General features: G+C 37.3%; 1 protein-coding gene across 1 annotated transcript in view; it reads left to right on the top strand.

The window, feature by feature from the left end:
• adam19a (ADAM metallopeptidase domain 19a) overlaps nucleotides 1-20,409 on the top strand; it is a 300,955-nt gene that overhangs the window by 241,388 nt on the left and 39,158 nt on the right. The window contains exons 11-15 of the mRNA XM_084711868.1: nucleotides 9,360-9,502; nucleotides 9,868-10,045; nucleotides 14,759-14,848; nucleotides 17,444-17,639; nucleotides 19,833-19,941. Of these exons, the coding sequence (XP_084567994.1) occupies nucleotides 9,360-9,502; nucleotides 9,868-10,045; nucleotides 14,759-14,848; nucleotides 17,444-17,639; nucleotides 19,833-19,941 (716 nt within the window). The remainder of the gene's footprint in view (nucleotides 1-9,359; nucleotides 9,503-9,867; nucleotides 10,046-14,758; nucleotides 14,849-17,443; nucleotides 17,640-19,832; nucleotides 19,942-20,409) is intronic.

Below are 20,409 nucleotides of genomic sequence, written 5' to 3'. Positions count from 1 at the left end.
GGATTGTTTTGGTTGAAAACACAGACTGGATTTTGGGTTTTCTGGAAGGGACTGATTCCTCTGATTTCTCTGTTGCCGTTTTTTTTTTTTTTTTTTAATCTGTTATTTACCTCAGTACACTTATTTTGAACTGAAAGCGATCTGCAGTGGTATTGTGCAGTTTGTTGGCTTTGTTTGCTTTAGGTCATGTGTCCTTAAGGGTTCTAGGAAGGTTTTTCTTTTACATGCTCCGATTTTGAACCAGTTGACTAACTAAAAAAAGAAACTGACTCACAACACTGACCAAGTATTGCCAGGCGCTGACCTAACTGGCACCCCAAGCATCCCCAGACAGACCGGTCGAAACAGAGACAAAATCTGTTTTGTTTTACTTTTTTGTCGACACTGACTGCTTACTTATGGTTCGAGTCTAAAACATTGATGCACAACAGCATTCAGCAAGTAAAGAAGTTTTGTCAAGCTGAGTTTTTTAGACTGAATTCAATTCAGTTTCAGAGGTGGGTAAACCAGTTTATCTTTTATCTTTTAAATTAACTGTCTCATTTCAGTTTACTTGGGTTTACCCTGCAGTGTCAACAGAAAATGTACCTTTGCTTCTATAGAAAACTCAACACAAAATGACATCTGTTTGATTCCTACATCATTACTGTCACCTGGGATTTGCCAGTTTAATAGACATTACAAACATAACATTTATGGTATTTATGGGATACACATGTCTGTGTGACAGAAATGAAAGTTGTGAAGAGTTTTTCACTGAGAATCAGCTCATCAGTTTTGATCATTCAACCATGTGCGAGTGGTTGTTGTGCAAAATTATGGACAACTGTACCAACTCTTTTGCACACAAGTCCCAAGTCCAATCTTTTTGAACAACAACATTAATGTTTTTTTTCACTTTCTCTGTCAGAAATTGACTTGCCTGATGTCCATTGTTACCCCTGTACAAATGGTTATTTATTAATGGTTATGAAATAACAAAGATTAGCATTAACTGTCATCATATGTCAGAAAATAGAATAATGTCTATTCCAGTTTTTCTTTTGAAGTCCAAGGTGATGTCTTTAAATGTTTTTTCAGACCAAAACCCAAAGACGTTCAGCTTAATATGATAACAAAAGAAGAAAATCTCCATGTTTGAGAGGTTTAAAGCAGCATATTCTGCCATCTTCACATGAAAAATTACTTCAACAATTAATCCACTTGTCCAGTCAGGCAAGTCAGGGGATCCTTATTGTTGAGCCCTGAAATGTATTCCAACTTCAACTGAATATCAGATAAATCAGTGAAAGAAAATGCAAGTGAATGTTTGCTTCCATCCGCTAAGGTCGTGCAATGATTAGGAGTGGGTTTGTCCAGATAAGCAGTAGGTGGCACTAATTTTCCAGTCAGAAAACCATTTTGCTATTGTAGAAGAAGAGGGAGCAACAAGGTGGCAGAATGAAAAGAGCACCAGTGGAACCTCAGATGGTAGGAAACATGATCATCAAACATTTTGTTTAGTTTCATGTATTAATGTGAGGAAAGTTTCATCAGATCTGTGTGCAGCCATCATGGACGTCTGCTCCAAATTTGTTGCAAATATCAAGTCAATCAGCAAAAGACAATAAGTGACTGCTCGTTTCCATCCTCTGTTATGTGATAATTAGGAGTTGGTTCATCAAAATAAGCAGTAGGTGGCCCTGATTCTCCAGTCAGAAAACCATTACACCTTTGCAGATAAAGAGGCAGCAACAAGATGACTCATTCTGAACTTGTTCTGACACGGTGTTTCCATCTCCCATTAAGCGCTTTAACTCTTTTTCAAAAAAGGCAAAAGCCACCTCAAGCAAGCCCAAAAACTTTTCCTTGGAAAAACACAGATGGTCCCTTTAACTCCGTGGAGCTTTTTAGCATGTTTCAGCTCATTGTTTTGGTCTCACGGTCAGACACGTTGGTTTGGTTGAGTCTCATGGCTCTCATCAGCTGCAGCAGCAGAACAGATATTCTTCTCAGGAGGTGGTGGACTTACTTTCATCAAATGGTCTCAAACACAGCAAATGAATTGTGTCTGCTGGATGTGTGAATGTGCACACGTTTTCTGATGTTAGCCAAACAACTTAAGGTGATAATAAAGCAGATGTTGTGTTTACAGCTTGTTCCGCCCCCAAGTATCCCCCAAAAAATCAATAGATGCAACTTTAAAGGTGGTTTAAAATTCACATTAAACTTTCATTCATTCAGCTCACTTTTATGTTTATGGTATTATTCTATTTTCCATAATTTGTTTTTTTGTGCAGGTTTTAAAATATGCAATATGTCTCTAAGGTTTATGCCTCCATCCTAACACAATAAAGGTCACTGGAATATTTTTCCTGCATAATTTCATATAAATGCCAGTAGTGATAAAAAGTAGTAAAGATTTTAAAACTTTTAAACTTTAACTTCTTAAAATACGACTGTTTTCACAAGCAAACCAGATAACAATGGTCTAGTACAGTTTTATAATAATAATAATGATAAAAATAATAATATATCATATATATTATAATGGTTAAAGAAATGGACAGGGTGATGTCTTGTTTCGTCTGATAATATTCAGATATCATGAAAGGCTTCAGTCAGAGGAACCTACATCAAGGAATTGCTCATTTACATCAGCAGGTTGTAGAGTTAGATTTAGCTGAAAAGGCTCTGCAGCGAGGATTTTGCTGAGTGAGCTAATCCTCCTTAATAAACACCCACAGGAACATGAATCCTAAATCGACAACACAAAATACCACATGAGGAGGAGGAGGCTGGAGTAGAGGAAGAAGCTGCAGCAGCAAACCGTGTTGGCATTGGCATAATCAGCAGAGTGACAGCGATAGTGTCGGATTATAATGTCCGCGTTACACACCTGCACGATTATGATTGGACGTTAGTCTGCCTGAACTAATGCCGTGCTTCATTTCTGTCAGAGATGCAGTTAGATTTGGCAGAAAAGGCTCTGCTGTTAGAGGGAGCTCCCAATGAATCTGAGCAGCGGCGAAGATTCTGCTGAGGAGGCTAATCTCCCGAAACAGAACGAGTGCTCTCTGCTTAATGAGTATCGGCAGGCAACGCACAACAACAAGAGAGAAACTGTGACCCGCCTCCCTGAATCCATGAAATCCATCTAACAAGCAGGTTACAATTTTTTTTTCCTATGCTGGTAAAGCTCAGACAACATCCCAGCCAAAATAAACACGCTGCAGGACAATAAACTGACACTGTAAAAACAACAAAGCTGAGAAAAGGAACAATTTTGAGGCTACTTACTTTAATATAAGTTTTGCCAACTAATCATGTTTTGTCGAGATAATTTCCTTTTTTTTTTTCTTCTTTAGATAAACTTGAATCTTTGAGTTTTAGAGACCAATGTATTTCAAAAATTGTTGCACAAAGTGAAAGTGAAGACTTAACAATTAATAATATAATGTAACAGAATATAACTTAATATACAATCATAATAATATAAACTGCAACCATTTAATTTTCATGTAATCAAATAATGACAAATCAGTTTCAGAGCTCCCTTTAAAATGTGGATTATTTTATTAGATTTATAATCTTAAAGATTCAAGTTCATCTAAAGAAGGAAAGTAAATTATCTCAACAAAAGATTATAGGGCAGCAAAACACTGTTTAGTAGTATTGCTCTAAACTTACACTAAAAACAAAAAAGTTGACAAAATGCAAAATTTTAAGGCAAGGGATCTTACTTCAATAGAAGTTTTACCAACTAATAAAGTTTTGTTGAGATAATTTCCTTTTCTCTTTTCTTCTTTAGATAAACTTGAAACACTGGGTTTTAGAGACCTAAAAAATGTTTGAAAAATTGCTGAATAAGATTATTGAGGTGAAATTGAAGAATTTTTAATAATATAAGATCATAATAATATTATGTTTTTATCTTTATAACCTTAAAGATTCAAGTTTATCTAAAAAAGAAAAGTAAATAATCTCAACGGAAGATTATGTCGTCAAAACATTGTTTAGTTTATTGCAACACTTTCAAACTTTAAACAGAGTAGGGAACTAAACTTACACTGTAAAAACAAAAAAGGCTACATTTCTTCAATTTAAGTTTTGCCAGTTAATATTGTTTGTAGAAATTGTTGAGTAAACTTGTTGAAGTGGAAGTGAAAAATTGTTAATATAATATGATCTGATATAATATAATATAATATAATATAATATAATATAATATAATATAATATAATATAATATAATATAAACTTTCAAACTTCAAACAGAGTTTGATTCAAAACTCAAACATCTAGTGAATGCAGTTGCCTTGAAACTCTGCCTTTTCTCTTATTTTTTTTTTTTTTTCACAGTGTAATGTACCTAACTGATGTGATGTGATGCAAAACGACAGCATGTTTCAATTCCACTAAAATGCTAGCAGGCCCTTCTCCTGTGAGATGAAACTCAATAATATTGATTACTCTCAGCTGAACGTACAGCACAGTACTGCATCTGTGTCTTCTCATGTGTGACGCAGCTCAGACACAACATGTCACATGAAAAGACTGAAGGTTCAGAGGATCTATTGGCAGAATATGTCAGAAATGGAAGATAAGATTCATAAGTATGTTTTCATTAATTTATAATCACCTGAAAATAAGAAGTGTTGTGTTTCTGTCACCTTACAATGAGCCCTTTATATCGACTGAGGCGGTGTCTCTTCACATTCTTAAATCTAAATCTGATTTTTTGGATTTAAATACAAAAGGAACACTACTGGAAGCTACAAAATGATCTAAAAATCTCAAAAAGACTGTGTGACAGCTGTGCAGTCCACTTTTCAGACTTGTTTGTTGCCGGTTCGTGCTGAAAAATAGATGAAACGAGACAAATCAATAGCAGGTACCACACCGTACCTGCAAGGTGTATCAACTTTATATCTAATGCAATCTAAAGCAGGGGGCCTGAGAAGAACTTTATTTATTTCAGCTCAGAGAAGAAAAATGTAATCATCTTAAAATAAGATGTCATGACTTTCTTGGACTGCCCTTTTTGCCGGCTTATGTTTTGGTGGCATTTATTGTAGATTGATGATATTATGTTATTTATTATGGAACTTTTTTGCACCCAATTGAATGGCTTTGCATTATTATTTTAGTTTTTAAAGATAAAAGAACTGTCCATTATTTCAAAGATAGTAATGTGAATATAAACTATGTGTTTAAACCTTTAAGGAGGTAGTGGCTGCCTTCAAATTTTAAGTTGACTGAATATGAAATAGAAGAAAAAGAAGAAATAAAGAACAATAAAGAATTTAGGTATTTTTGTAATGATTCAAAACAAATAACAATGCTCATCTGGTATCATCCAAGTCTGGAGTCATGTTAACGTGCTCGTGCACAGCGTCTACCATCTGGATCACACTAGACCAACAGTATGGAGGCATTTTATAGGGTTTGGTTTTTCTTGGGTTGTGCGTAGATAATGACTGAATTTCCATTTTTGGGTGAATTATCCCTTTAAAGTGTATTAGAGACAAACAGCAAGTCTAGAAACTTAATTTAATGAGTTGATTGAATTATGTACATTAAATTCATACATTACCTAACATTAAATTCAGAAGAAGCTCTGAAGTGTTCTGAAAAGAAATACTAGAAAATTTAAGTTTAATTACCTTGAATAAATTAATCTTTTAAAGATGAGTCGATTCCACTTAATTATTTTTTTTTATTTTTTTACAGTGATTTACAGATTTACAGAGTTTTGACATTCAAATCTTGGTAACGCTTCGATTTCCAGGTCCCATAATTTCACGGTAAATAGGAGGTAATTACCAAGTAATATATTTGAAATTTCATGGAAATTACCCATAAATTACCTGCAAATTTAATGATTAAATATATGATAATTAGCAAGTACAGTTTTCATGTAGAGGGTTGTCATTTTAAAAAACTGGGTAAATTTGCAGTTAATTTCAAGAAAGTTCAAATAGTAATAGTAGTATAGTAATTACCACCTTGCATGAAAACTAAACTTGCAAATGATCACATACTTACCATGAGATTTTGGGTTAATTTGCAGGTAAATTCAGAGAAATTCAAATATGTTGCTTTGTAATTAACACCTGCTACATGAAAACTGTAGTTGCTAATTATCACATAATTAACCATGAAATTTGAGGATTTTTTGAAGCAATTTCAAATATATTATGTTGTAATTACCATGTAATTACCATGTAATTACCATGTAATTATGGGACCTGGAAATTGAAGTGTTAATCTTTCCTGGCTGCCTGCAGCTTTAAGAGACCCACTCTACAGTACAATTCAGCTTGAGTAACTGTATGGTTCCATACAGTATATGTGTGCGTCAGTGGACTGAATGGACATGGCCGGACAGATCGATAGCTTTTCCAGGCCTGATTAGCTTCTAATAGGCTGTTGGCTCTCTTGTGGGAAGAGGTGACCCGCAGAATCCAAATGTCCTGTGGCTGACCGAGCTGTGGAGTCACACACGGTATCACAGAACGCACACCTGAGTGTGTGTGTTTCCTCTGTGGTTTGGTCCTCAGAGCGCTAAACAGCCTGTGAAGGATTTCACTGGAGAACATCAGCATTTCCAGACAGTTAACACATCCCTGTTTTATACAGTATGCATAATTCAGAAGCAGAGCTAAGAGTGAATGACAGCTTTCAGCGGATCAAAGAGAAGCTAAATTCATCTGAATACTGTCACCGCTCTGTGTGTGTGTGTGTGTGTGTGTGTGTGTGTGTGTGTGTGTGTGTGTGTGTGTGTGTGTGTGTGTGTGTGTGTTCATGTAGTTCTACTCTTGTGACTTTGACTTTTTTTACCTTTGGAACGAGGACTTTGTAGTTTAGCTTCAACTGTGCATCATCTAACCACTTCAAACACGTCCTGATTATCTACCTTTCTTTTTTGGACTGATTTTCATTTTCCACAGCGTGTTCCTCTGAATGCTTCATATAAACCAGCCATTTAACAAGTCTAGATGGTCTCTCTGTCTTATCAAGTCTTTTTGATCCACAATAGCGGCGTGGCTCTAGGGATGGCAATGTAGGACAGCTGTTTGTTCCACCACTTTGGTCCAGACTGAAGTATTTTGACAAATAATAAATGGGTATCTGTGAAAGTTTTGTCATTTGTGGTCCCCAAAGGATGAATCCTAATGATTATGACGATCCTCTTAACTTTTCATTCAGTTCCATCATCAGGTCAGGGTTTCAGTTTTTTAGTTTATGTCAGTTTATAGTCAAATCAAGTTGTCAGTTTTATTTATATATCACCAAATCATTAAGTTATCTCAGGGCACTTTTCATATAGAGCAGGTCTGGACTTTACTCTTTACAATATTATTTACAGAGATCCAGTATTTCCCACTACTTGTGAAAAACAGTTGTGGCCAAAAATCACAATGACAGAATGGGTGGGGCTTCCATGGATAGCTGCAGCTTGACCAGATGTCTTAAACAAAGGAAGACAACGGAAAAAGTTTTTTTTCTTTGTGTTTCTCCGATTTCCTACCACTGAGATATAACCATTTAAAATCTAAAACACTTGTAGCGCCCCCTATGGGCGCAGCTGAACCACAGGTCTTGACTCAAGGAAGACAACAACAAAGGAATTGCGTTTCTATGATTTATAACCACAGATATATGGCCGTTTAAAGTCTAAAACATTGCTGTGGTGCCATCTATGGATGCAAGTGTTGGTACAACCAAAATTATGGCAGACTTCTGACCAATGATCTGGAGTCAATGGTCACAGAGTTAAGGTCATTTAAAGTGTAAAACATTGCTGTTGCGCTCCCTATGGGTGCAGTTTGTGTTGTTTGATGGGACCAAACTCATGTCAGACCTCTGAGCACAGTTTTGGCAAAGTTTGGAGGCTATCAGAGCAACCAGACACACATACAGACACACCACCAATTATAGTAGCAGGGTGAGCAAGCACTGTGCTGTTAATGAGGAAAAACTTTAAGAAGCAGAAACCTCCAGCAGAACCAGACTGTATGGTGCTTAATGCTGTGTTAGCATGCCAACACACAAACGTGAACATGGTAAACAGTATACCTGATGAAAATGATGATACAGTATTTGTGGGTGCTGAACCTAAGACTTGTTTTTTAGTTATAGGCAGTGGGGAAGAAAATACTTTAACTTACATAAAAGTAGCAATAACTGTGTGAAAATATTAAAGTTAACAAGTAAGTTTTTCTGAACCAAGCAAAAGCTTGTACTTTTACTTAAGTAAAAAAAATTCATTAAACATCACATGAGGTATCCTTATTTTCTTTTGTCTCTTCTCTTTATTGTTTCACCTTTTGAATTTTAGAGGGATGTGAATGAGAGGCAGAAAAACACTGCCTGTTTCCTCTAACTGGTTTTGTGATTTTTATGTTTTTTTTAATTTTTTGCTCTGATTATTCTTTGATTTTGAAACAGTGGTCTTATGTAATGTCTATTAAATGTCATTGACAGTATTAATTGTCTGTAGTAGTAACAGTAGAGCAGTAGACTTGTATGACATATTTAAGTAGCAGCATGCACCAGAATATAGGGCTCCCTGGAAAGCTACTTTCTAATTCAAACCCTGGTTATAAGCATATATTTTATCTGCTAATATCTTTTCAGATGACTGACACCATGCAGTTCTGTCACTACAACTATATGATCCTATTTATATTACTGTAGAATAAAGGTGGTCATATTTCCCCCACTACAATCTCCCTGATTTTTCAGAGGCCCGCAAAACTGACCATCACAAATTGCATGACCTCAGTAAATCATCCTCTATCTCATCTTATTATTTGTGCTATCCTACCACAAATACACATGCAGTAAGGACAGGAGTGGACCTTTAAAACACTGGAATAACCAAGACTGTGCCTGCAGTCTGGTGCTCCTGTTAGAAGCACCACATGAGCGTTGAGTGTGTTTTAGGCTTTGACTTTGTTACAATCCCACAGGGTGGGAAATGGGTATGAAGAAAATTAAGAACAATATGGGAACACAGAGAAAGAAAAGATACACAGAGGTGTCCCTGAAGGCTCCATGTTCACTCTGTGGTATGCTAATTATGCTAATTTGATTATTGAAAGAATACTGTAAGCACCACTAAAGCATATTATAATAATAGGGGTCTTAAGGTGACACTTGCATTATTTCCACCTATTATTACCTCATCTTCAGGCCCGTCTTCATGGCCTGTAGGTCAACAGCTCGTATATGGTCAGGCAGGCTGTTTCTGTGCTTAGAATCTTAGAAACCAGCTCTTTCCCTTCTCATATAGCTGTTCTTATCAGTCTGCCTGTGATGTTCTCAGAGTCGTCCTAGTCATATAAATGAGACTTCCCTCTGATTGGCCCACAGGACCACTCGGAGCTGTCCATCGGCGCTGCGGCCACCATGGCCCACGAGATCGGCCACAACTTCGGCATGAGCCACGACCACGACGGCTGCTGCGTGGAGGCCACTGCCGAGCAGGGGGGCTGCGTCATGGCCGCCGCCACCGGGTGAGCCTCAGGCGCCGCAGCAGGCCTCAGCTCAGAGCTGCTCGCACTGTCGCATATGAATAACACTTTGATCAGCTGAAGGCAAAAACAAATTACATATTAATGTGGCTGCCTAAAGAACTTGTCAGAGATAACAACACAAACTTTTGTTCTACTTTGTTATGATCATAACAGATTTATATCACCAGCGTTTAGTTGTTGTCCTTTTATTTCCCTGTCAGGAAAAAGCCTTTGTATGTTGTCCCACATTCCCTCAAAACAGCACATACAAACACAAGCAGCTGCTGTTAGCGAAGAATAATTCATGTCGTATACTGTATGGAAATTTTGCTCCTCAAACATCGAATCACAATGTCCCCGTCCAGGCATCCGTTCCCCCGTGTCTTCAGCCGCTGCAGCAAGCGCGACCTGGACAGCTACTTCCAGAAGGGAGGGGGCATGTGTCTGTACAACATGCCCAACATGAAGGACCTGGTCGGGGGCAAGAAGTGCGGGAACGGCTTCGTGGAAGACGGAGAGGAGTGCGACTGCGGAGAACCTGATGTGAGTACATTTGGTCATGTATAGCCGAACTACGACATCAACCCTGTCGCTACATCTTTTAAGGAGTGCAGCACACAGAAGGTCAGGAGTCATCCTGGGTGACATCAGCATTATAGTTTCCCTCAAACGGCTGGTTATAAATGTTTATCTGTGTCAGTGTATCTACTTGTTACAGTACATGTTTTACCTCTGCATTTGATGATTATTGTTTATTTTTAATAATTAAAAATGAGCTCTAAATGCAGAGGTCTAGAAAAAAATAATGGCAAGCAGGCATTCAAGTGTACAATCATTAAGACTGTGCAATTTATTTATAAAAGACTAAATATACAAAGTAAACAAAGAAGACAGAGCAGCTTGTATTTACTCTCCCATCTGTGATTAAAATTAGTTTTTTCTTTTCTACAGCATTTTGTTAGACTGCTGCTGTTCACATTATAAGCTACAAACAGATATGGGAGAAACTATCCTTGCTGGCCAAAATCTTGCTGTTTTAACCTAAACCATGTTTTACCCCCTAACCAAACCCCTAACCAAAATGGGCTTTCTGGCAGAAACCCTTGAAGGCTAACTTCTCCTAACATTGCTACAAACACTCAGCAAAAGCCTCCACAGAACGTTTAGACGCTAAAGGTTGAAAGCTCTATAAAAAGCTAGTAAGGAGACCTTGAGTTAAAGGTTATTTTGTTAAAGTAGGGACAAAAAACACAGCTAATGTTTACTGACTTCACTGCAACTGTATACTTCTGTTAACATCACCCAGAGCATGATGGGAACTGTAGTACCAAAACCTGCACCATATTTATCCCAAAGAAAGAAAGAAAAAAGTGAAGTTTCAAAATCCATGTAATCAAGTAATTTTACTGGTGGAAAAAGGAGTTGTTTTTTTTCCTTCATAGTGCAGCGTCACTGCAGCCTCATTATTAATTCACTCTGCGTCACATTTGTGCACCACAGCTGAAAGACTGCTGAAAGTTTCCTCAAATCTAGATGAAGTGTTTGCGCTCAATAAACCCAGAGGTTAAGTAAACCTTCTTTGGTTCAAGCAGCAGAGCAAATTGAAAACAGAGGAAGTAAATTGGTGGCTGACAGCAGCAGCGCCGCTGATGGGGCTGTTTGTTATGACTCCCACTCAGAGCAGAGCTGACAGTCGAGCTCAGGCTGCTGACAAGCCACCTGTTCTTAGCATTGCAAATGAGACGAGCTACAGAAGGCTGCTTAATGGTCCCACCTTGTGATTTACCCCAACGGAGAAAAATGTATGGCACACATGACATACTGTACTGAGTGTTGAGTTCCAGATTGTAAACTTAGTGCAGTCTTTTTTTTTTTGAGAAGCAAGTGAGAAAAACAAAATTCTGATAATCTGTTTGACCTAATTTGTTTCTCTCGTTTGGTCCTGGATGAAGGACAGCTAAACAAAAAAAGTTTGACCAGAATAATCTTTTTAAGTTCCTTAATTTTTAACCAAGTGGGAAAAAAGTTTTGAATTTCTTTTTCACCTGTGAAAACAGATGATAAAAAGTTGTTTTGTTTGAAATATATTTCCAGACAAAAGAAAGATATGACAGTATTGCAAGGGGAATTCATACCATTAGGCAAAGGTCAGCAGCTGCCTTAAGCCCCAAGCTACCAATAGCCTCATAAAATGCCCCATAAACTTATGGTTAAAGTATAAATTTGTAATATATTTACTGTAATAAACAATAAAATGACCACAATGTATCATCAACAAGACATGTTAAATTGAAATACTCACTTCACTGGACCTGAGCTCTACAGCCACAGTGTCTCCCTTTGAAATTTCCATTCCAGGACAGAATTAGTTGCTTTGTTTATTAATGGTTATTACCTTTATTAATAACCTAGTAGCATTTATGACTGCAACCTATCATTTATGACTTCTGACTTGCAGATTGCACCATGATCAAAACTACTTTAAGTGTGCTGGGGTTAGCCAAAGGCTAATTTTCAACTGTTGTCTGTTGGCTGGAAATTAAATTAACCACTAAAAGCCCCAAGCTACCAATGACCCTATAAAATACCTCATAAACTTATGGTTCAAGGAGAATGTTGAAATATATTTACTGTGATAAATCAAAAAATAACCACAATGAGTCATGAGAGATCAAGGAAGCATGTTAAGTTGAAATACTCCCCTCTTTGAAATTTCTGGAAAAAAAAAGTTTTGCATATTTGTTTCACGTTAATCGGAGTTCAAATTAATGCAGAATTTTCACCGAATGAGTAAGTGTCTGTTTATGAGTTCTAAGAAATCATTAAAAAATCTTGTAGAGGGAGTAGATGTTTATAACTTAAAACTGAGCAAAATGTTAATGGAGTTTGGCAGGCAGTGAGACAGGCAACCACTTAACATATCCAGAGTGTGTTATTTCAGAGCAGTGCACTTAAATTTATGTATTTAACTTGACAGTTATAAACAGTTGATCTGCCTACAGTGGATGATTCATCGTTGCTTATTATTGTCAATTTACAAAGGTGTACACATCCTGCAGAGCTCCTGCAGAGCTCCTGCAGCCTGCCTGCCTGAAAAGAGGAGCAAGTGGGAGGAAACTAAAAGACCATACCCACCTTAGCAATACCCTGTGTACTGTCCTGCTACATTTCAAGAGATACAGAAGAATCCATAACCAGACTATAGAATATTATCTTTCCTGAGGCTGAGACTCAATTTATCTTCCACACTCCACCATAAATAAACGTTTATTTATTATGACTTATTATTAATTCAAGTTTTAAAAGGGGGAGACCAAGAGGACTCTTTGCCTGTGTTTGCGTAAGACCCCAAAATAAAATGAAATAAAGTCGCCCCTGTAATAATGTTATATAACTTACATAATACACAATATATGTAGAAATTAAAACATAAATGCTTTCAGTGCACTTCAAGCTGTGGTTGCTGAAATGAGAATTACAACAAACAAATACCTACAAAAACACCTGCCAAAAACTGTAATGAAACAAATCAGAAACACAATGGAGAAAACAACTGAGATCAGACTTAGACAATGAGTCACCAGTTTTTGTTTTTTGTTTTTTTCTCTTACTTGCCATTCAGGGCTTCTGTAGAAGTCAGAATCCTTTCAAGACCCAATCTTTTACAACCAACATAATTTTACAGTAAAACTAGAAAGGCAAAGTTTTTTATTTTGAAAATCAATTGAATCAATGTTGAACAGAAGGTGGGTGTGTGGAAAGTCACAGAGAGACATTTCAGTTTTAGAATTCCATCACTGGCTCAGTCTTATTGTTGAAATGAAAATCACTCTACAAACAAGTCAGTGCTTTTTGCTGCTGTTGTTGTTAATCCCCTCTCCGTTCTCACCTCCTGGTATAATTGGCTTTTTTTCCTCTTGCTTAAGTCAACTCCTGCGTTTGTTTTAAAGTAACTCTGGCTTGGCGGAGGGCGCCATGACAACAGGAGATGTTGTAAAGTCACTTCTGAGTTTTTGTTTTTTTCTTCCTCCCAACATCTGTTGAAATTGTGATTTGTTAGTCACAGCTGTCAGTCATCTGTCATCTTGGAACTGCTACTCAGCAGTGTCTGATGAGTGTGTGTTTGACTGAGCGCCACTTTACAATAAGTTATCTTTTATGAAAGGTTTTTGTTTTTTTAGGTTTTAGTTGAGATCTCTTCAGTGGACCATTTGACCTTTGACCTTTCTCGATCCTGGGTGCTGCAGGGCATCTGGGCAGATTTAATTTACGAACAGCCTATTAACATTTACAACTGCATACTGAGGAAGTTGTACAAACCCTTTCTTACTAACATTTATAACTGCTGACTTGATGTCTTATTGACATTAATTAATACTGTATAATAACTAACATGTACGACTTACTTCAATTTATAACCACTGACTTAATTAACTTTTAACTTTTATTACTGACTTACTAACCTATATGACAACTGGCTTAATGTTAATTACCTTTTATTAATGATTATGATGGCTTAATGTTTATAGCCCTTTATTAGTAACTTACTAACCATTATGACTGATGTCTTAAAATGTTTATTACCCTTTATTAATGGCTTACTAACATTTATAACTGCTGCTTAATGTAGAATTACTAACATTTATGACTGTGGACATAATGTTTATTACCTTTTATTAATAATTATTAACATTTATGACTGTGGACCTAATGTTTATTACCTTTTATTAATAACTTATTAACATTTATGACTGCAGACATAATGTTTATTACCTTTTATTAATAACTTATTAACATTTATGACTGTAGACATAATGTTTATTAATATTTTTAACAAAGAGTACTAACATTTATGACTGCTGACCTAATGTTTATTACCTTTTATTAAAGAGTACTAACATTTATGACTGCTGACATAATGTTTATTACCTTTTATTAATAATTACTAACATTTATGACTGCAGACCTAATGTTTAGTACCTTCTATTAATAATTTATTAACATTTATACCTGCAGACATAATAATTACTAACATTTGTGACTGCTACTGGCTGAATTATCTTTACAACCCAAATACTATTCCCATAAATAGTTTATAACTGATATATGTAGCATTATTAACTAATCTAACATTAATAAAGCCATTAGTTACAATATTTAAATGCTTAATATAGTGACACTTACTATATTGGTGTGTGTTTGAGCTGTGTTGACTTAGTTGTGATAAAAAGGCTGTGTTTGTGTGACTGTTTGCAGGAGTGCACCAATGACTGCTGCAATGCCAATAATTGCACGTTGAAAGAGGAGGCGCAGTGTGCTCATGGAGTGTGCTGCGAGGGCTGCAAAGTAAGGAAAACACACACACACACACACACACACACACACACACACACGTGGCGTGGGGGGAGCTCACCTCGTTTGCAGTAGTATCTGAGTATCATTAGTTGGCTGTCAGTCATCACGTCAGCGTGTTGACATACTGTAACCTCACTGTGTGTCAGCTCCCATCACCACAGGGTTCGTCGTCCTCACATCACTCCTCCACTTTTCATCTGTCTTCTCATCTCACTGTTCAAATGCACATCCTGACATCCCGCTGTAATACCCACAACTGTGAACCCAAATTCTACTGAGCTCTAACCTGACAGAGGAGACAAAATACTGAAGTTGGTAATAACTTCTGTGCTGTGTGCAGAAGAACTGCTGTTCTTTCTGTTTGTCCTCTTCTCATCTCAGTGCTATCCATCTTTCTGTTCATTAGGGATGTAACCATTTACCAAATACTGCAATATCACAATAAAAACATGTCTCACCATACTGGATTGTGACAATACATACCGTGATATTACATGGTTAATCATTTTATTTTATTTTATTTATTTTTTTATAAAAAGGACTGCTAGTGACTGCTGTATTGCCTTTGTTTTGAGACTTGTACATTCAAACATTTATTGCCAAAGACAATTCATTTTCGCACACTGAGGTCATGGCCGGCTACTTTTACTTTATTAAAGAAATAAAGTAGAACTGCTTGAAGTTAAGGTTGCAAATATTGTGCGTTTTCCTTAACCAATACTTGAAAATGCTAACAATTGATTTATCAGTTACTCATTAAAATAAATAAGATGCAAATCATTTTTTTCTCAATTTATTTTTCCATCATTTTCAACTTTTATTCTTGCTTTGAGTCCTTTTCTTATTCAGCAAATGGCTCTGCTAGACAAAACAATGTCAAATGAAGCCCAATTACTATACCATAACTATAGTTTTAATTGGCTAATTACTAACACTGATTAATCAATTAATGATTAATTATAAACATCCCTGGTTAAAAGGAAAAATACATTTTATACAGACAAAACATGCTGTACACATGAGATTTATTATTAATAATTAAATTTCATTCATAAAATGTTAAAGTTGTAATTGTTCGCTGTTGTCTTTTTTTTACTGCCACAATACATATCTCATCAGATACTTTTTGTTGTGGTATTATGTGGTATCATATCACGAGCTTTTGGTATCATTTCATCTCCACGGTATATGAAATATATTGATATTATACAGAAGACGATGTATGTGACATATGTGAAGAATTTGAAACACTTTATTTGAAGGGGTGTGCATAAGGCTGTCATTACACTGTATTAACCATGACACTTGTTCTGAACATGAAGGAGACAGTTGAAACACCATTATGCAGCTAGCAGGCTGAATCTGGCCGGACATAGATATCGTAGTGGACGCAGCCTCCAAGACCGACGGTGTCCAGTTTGACGACAGGGAATACAGTACCAAGGTGATTTTCTTTAGCGGTCTGGCTCTTGCCAGCATGCTCAGCTAATTAGACGGTTAGCTCCATGGCTAACTGAGCCAACTAGCTGTCTCCAGCTACAGACAGCAGACAGCAGTTATCCTCCTGTCTGTCCATCAGCCAACTCTGTTAGCTGAATCACCTTGGTACTGTACTCTGTTGTCAAACTGGCTTCATAACATTTAATGGCATCTTTAGTTTGGACTTTTGCCAAGCCCAAATGGTACCACTTTAGTTGAGGTCAAGAAAATTATTCATGACACTGTTACAAAAGCATTTGACAGTGTAATAAAACTTAATGACATCTTTATGACAAGTCCAAATAGTACCACTTTACTTCAGGTCAAGCAAAAATATCCATGACACACTTATACTGGTGTCATGACAGCCAGTGTCAGAACCAGCAACGTATGACAGTATAAGTATAATATCATGTCAACACAAAGCACTAAATAGTTTCTACTATTGATGTTTAATAATGTAAAGTCATGGCAAAGGCATTGAAAGGTTATGCTGTCATCATAACATAGACATTGTTGGCTTGATTAATATCAAGTTGTAATAACAAAGACATTGTTGGCTTGATCAATGTCAGGTTGACATGACAAAGACAATACTGGTTCAATTAATGTCAAGTTGTCATAGCAAAGACAATGTTGGCTTGATCGATGTCAACTTGAGATGACAAAGACATTTTGTCTTGGTTAATGTCAAATTGTCATAACAAAGACATTAAGGGCTTCATAAATGCTACATTGTTATAACAAAGACATTTTGTCTTGGTTAATGTCAAGCTGTCATAACAAAGACATTATTGGCTCTTAAACAATGTTGCATTAAAAATGACATAATTGACCAAATGACACCTAATAAAATCAGCCATTCATAAAGACTTCATCATGTTCAGTTTGCCATGTCCATGTTATGACAGGTGCCATGGCGTGGTTATTAGTGTAGTGATAGTCTCATGAACACCCCTTTAAATAAAGTGTTACTGGAACATTTGAAGTAACAGTCAGGATTGTGAGAATCCATGTTGTTTCAGCTGTCCTGTGTCCTCTCCTCCTCCTCCTCCTCTCATCTCCTCCCTCCCTCCCCTCTCACTGCTTGTTCCCTGTCTCTGCCAGTTGAAGCAGGCAGGCACCATGTGCCGGGGGCCGGCGGGGGCGTGTGACCTGCCAGAGTACTGCACCGGGGCCTCTCCGTACTGTCCTGCCAACGTCTACCTGCTGGACGGCTCCTCCTGTCAGTACGGAGTGGCTTACTGCTACAACGGCATGTGCCTCACCCACGAACAGCAGTGCCTGCAGCTCTGGGGCTACGGTAATCAAAGTCCACAGACCGCACACTTGACTCAATATTACAGGGATATTCATGCCCTCGGAGCGGTGTTAAGCCTTTGTTTAAACACTCCAAAATGAGGGATTTAGCAGTGGAGATTCAGTCATGGTGGGTAAAACGGCCTTAAGCTGCAGAGGAACTGCTCACAGATTTGACAGCAGTTATGCTGTGTTTGTGTACTGTGTGTGTCAGAGGTGATTAATACAATGAATAACATGAGCTGGGACTAGTCTGTCAAAATAAACACTCATCAAAGCTCAGCTTATTTGTTCTTTTGCCCTTTCTGATGTGAAGTTTCATTCACAAGCCTGACAGTGTTTGTACAGCAGCACAATAGAGCGCATCAGATAAAAGATCTATGTTGGCTTTTAATGTGTATCGTCTTATTGTTCTGCATTATTTTTTTATTTTTTATTTTCCCACAAAGGCTAAAATCAATGCTTTTGTGACAGCAGTGCCACCATTAGCAGAAAGCTAAGAGTTTAAGTACAGAGTTAGTGTTATGAGAACAAAGGTATAATATTGAGGAGAAAATCAGAACATGATGAAGACTAGTACAGTGCCTGTTCAAAACAGGCTGACTGCTTCCAACCTCTGGTGTTGTAATGTATCAAATATTCCAGAGATAACAATTAATTAAAGGTGTAATCAGCAACATTTTCCCAAAAAAAACAAAACAAACCAAAATACCATATGTAGACTGTCACATTGCATAATCCCTCTCAGTATATGGAGGACGTTTCTCATTCTAATGACTTAAGGTCTTATTTTTTTTCCATCACACTGGTCAAAGTGGGCTTCCATATCAAGAGACAGAGCATGGACAAGCACGCATAGAAATACAGGCATTTCATAGAGGCGTATATAACACAAATGTACCTGTTTGTTGCTGTTGGCATACTCCAGTCTGCAACCACAGAGTAACATCAGACTTTATGATCAAGCAAAAGTTTATATCATGTCGACACTTCAGTCTGTAGTCATCCTGAGTCTCTCTCTCTCTTTCTCTCTGCTGAGAGTCCACACGCAAAACAGCCCGGTGGTTTTCCAGCGATTCACCAGGATCGAAATTCCGACCCATCACTGGTTATGTGCACAGAGTTCCAGTCTGCAGTCACAAAATAACAACACACTTAATGATCAAGCAAAAGTTTATATCACGTCAACACACTGTCCATATTCACACACTGACTCTCTCATGGTCATTCTAAGTGCTCTCTCTCTCTCTCTCTCTCTCTCTCTGGCTCTTTCTCTGCTGGGATTCTGCACACAAAACAGTCTGGTGGTTTTCCAGCAGTTCACCCACCACCGCTGGCGTTTTTCTTGATGTCAACCAACAATCAGACGGACCCTCTGTGCCTCATTGCTCTTAGTTTAGTTGTATCAAGAAATGAAATGTATCTCTTGTTTGTTCTGCTGTAATTCTCTTTTTAAACTGTCTATAAACTGTCCAAAATGTTGCTGCTAGACTGTGAACACAGTCCAACAAGAGGTCAGATATTATACACACTTTAACCTCTTTGCACTGGCTTCCTGTTACCTTTGCGTTTAGCCTAGCGTAGCACAAAGACCGCTTCTGGCATCAGGCAGAAACTGCTAGCTTATCTTGGTCAAAAGTGAAACACTTCCATCATCCAACATCTCCAAAGGTGTCCTGTTTACATGTTTAAGTTGTGTATGGAACTCCTGTACAAACAGTACAAGTGAGACTTTGCTGTTTTGGAGCTATTCCTGACACACAGCTGGATGCAGGGACTGAACACAGCATCTGAAAAGTCCTGTCCTCATAATGTGGTTACCATGTTTTAGCTTTGTTCAAACTCCACAGTGAGCAGGACCCATCTGACTCTCGTGTAGTGGATGAAATTAATATTGATTTGTTTTCATCTGACTCTAGCTTTAACGCAAAACAAGCATATTTCCCCAAATATTTATTAGACTCTCATATTTGTCACACATCTGTAGCTGGAGGTGGGTTTACACTGTGTCATGATCATGTCTGCAACAGAGAGGCAGGTGGGTGAGAGCAGCATTAGCTGTCTCTGTCTGTTGCCAAGAGCTTTGTGAGTCAGCACGTTAATATTTGTTTTCTGCGGAGGAGAACATTGCTAATATTGTTAGCTACGAGTAAACAGTCTGAGTCCAGAGGGCTGATGGGACATGTTTCGTTTTCAGGAGCCCGACCGGCCCACGATGCCTGCTTTGAAGACGTCAACGCAGCAGGGAACGCTTTCGGGAACTGTGGGAAAGATGAACACGGGAACTACATGAAGTGTGAGAAAAGGTGAGAGATCCTGCTCGTACACACACACAGACTTTTACTGAGAATTTTGGAATATGCAAAAATTATAATTGCAACATATCCAAGAAAACATTCTTTTTTTCTCCTCTGACTTCTGCATTTTCCTTACCAAAATAAAAAATATGTTATAGTATGTAATAATAAATCATTATTCCACATTTTAATCAAATTTGTGAAACTGAAGCCGTCAGTCCAGGTAGAGCTGACACTGGGTTTTCTATTTGATAAAACTGAACAGAAAAAACAACATAATATTTGAATTTGATGATCTGTTTGTGTCTATTAAAGCTTGGAGAGAGGATTTACAGGAGGACATCTGTTAGATGAGTTGGAAAACTCTTGCAAGAAAGATCAAACACAAACAACAAATACTCATCTTAAGCTTTTACAGTATAAGTGGCTGATGCACACATATATTAATAAACAAATTTACTAGTAATATCCCAGATT

Source organism: Lutjanus erythropterus, chromosome 23 (genome assembly GCF_056507025.1).
Source record: "Lutjanus erythropterus isolate fLutEry1 chromosome 23, fLutEry1.hap2, whole genome shotgun sequence".
In the NCBI taxonomy this organism is placed as follows: domain Eukaryota; kingdom Metazoa; phylum Chordata; class Actinopteri; order Lutjaniformes; family Lutjanidae; genus Lutjanus; species Lutjanus erythropterus.
The sequence above is the reverse complement of the archived record's forward strand: the minus strand, read 5'-3'. Positions and strand labels throughout refer to the sequence as shown.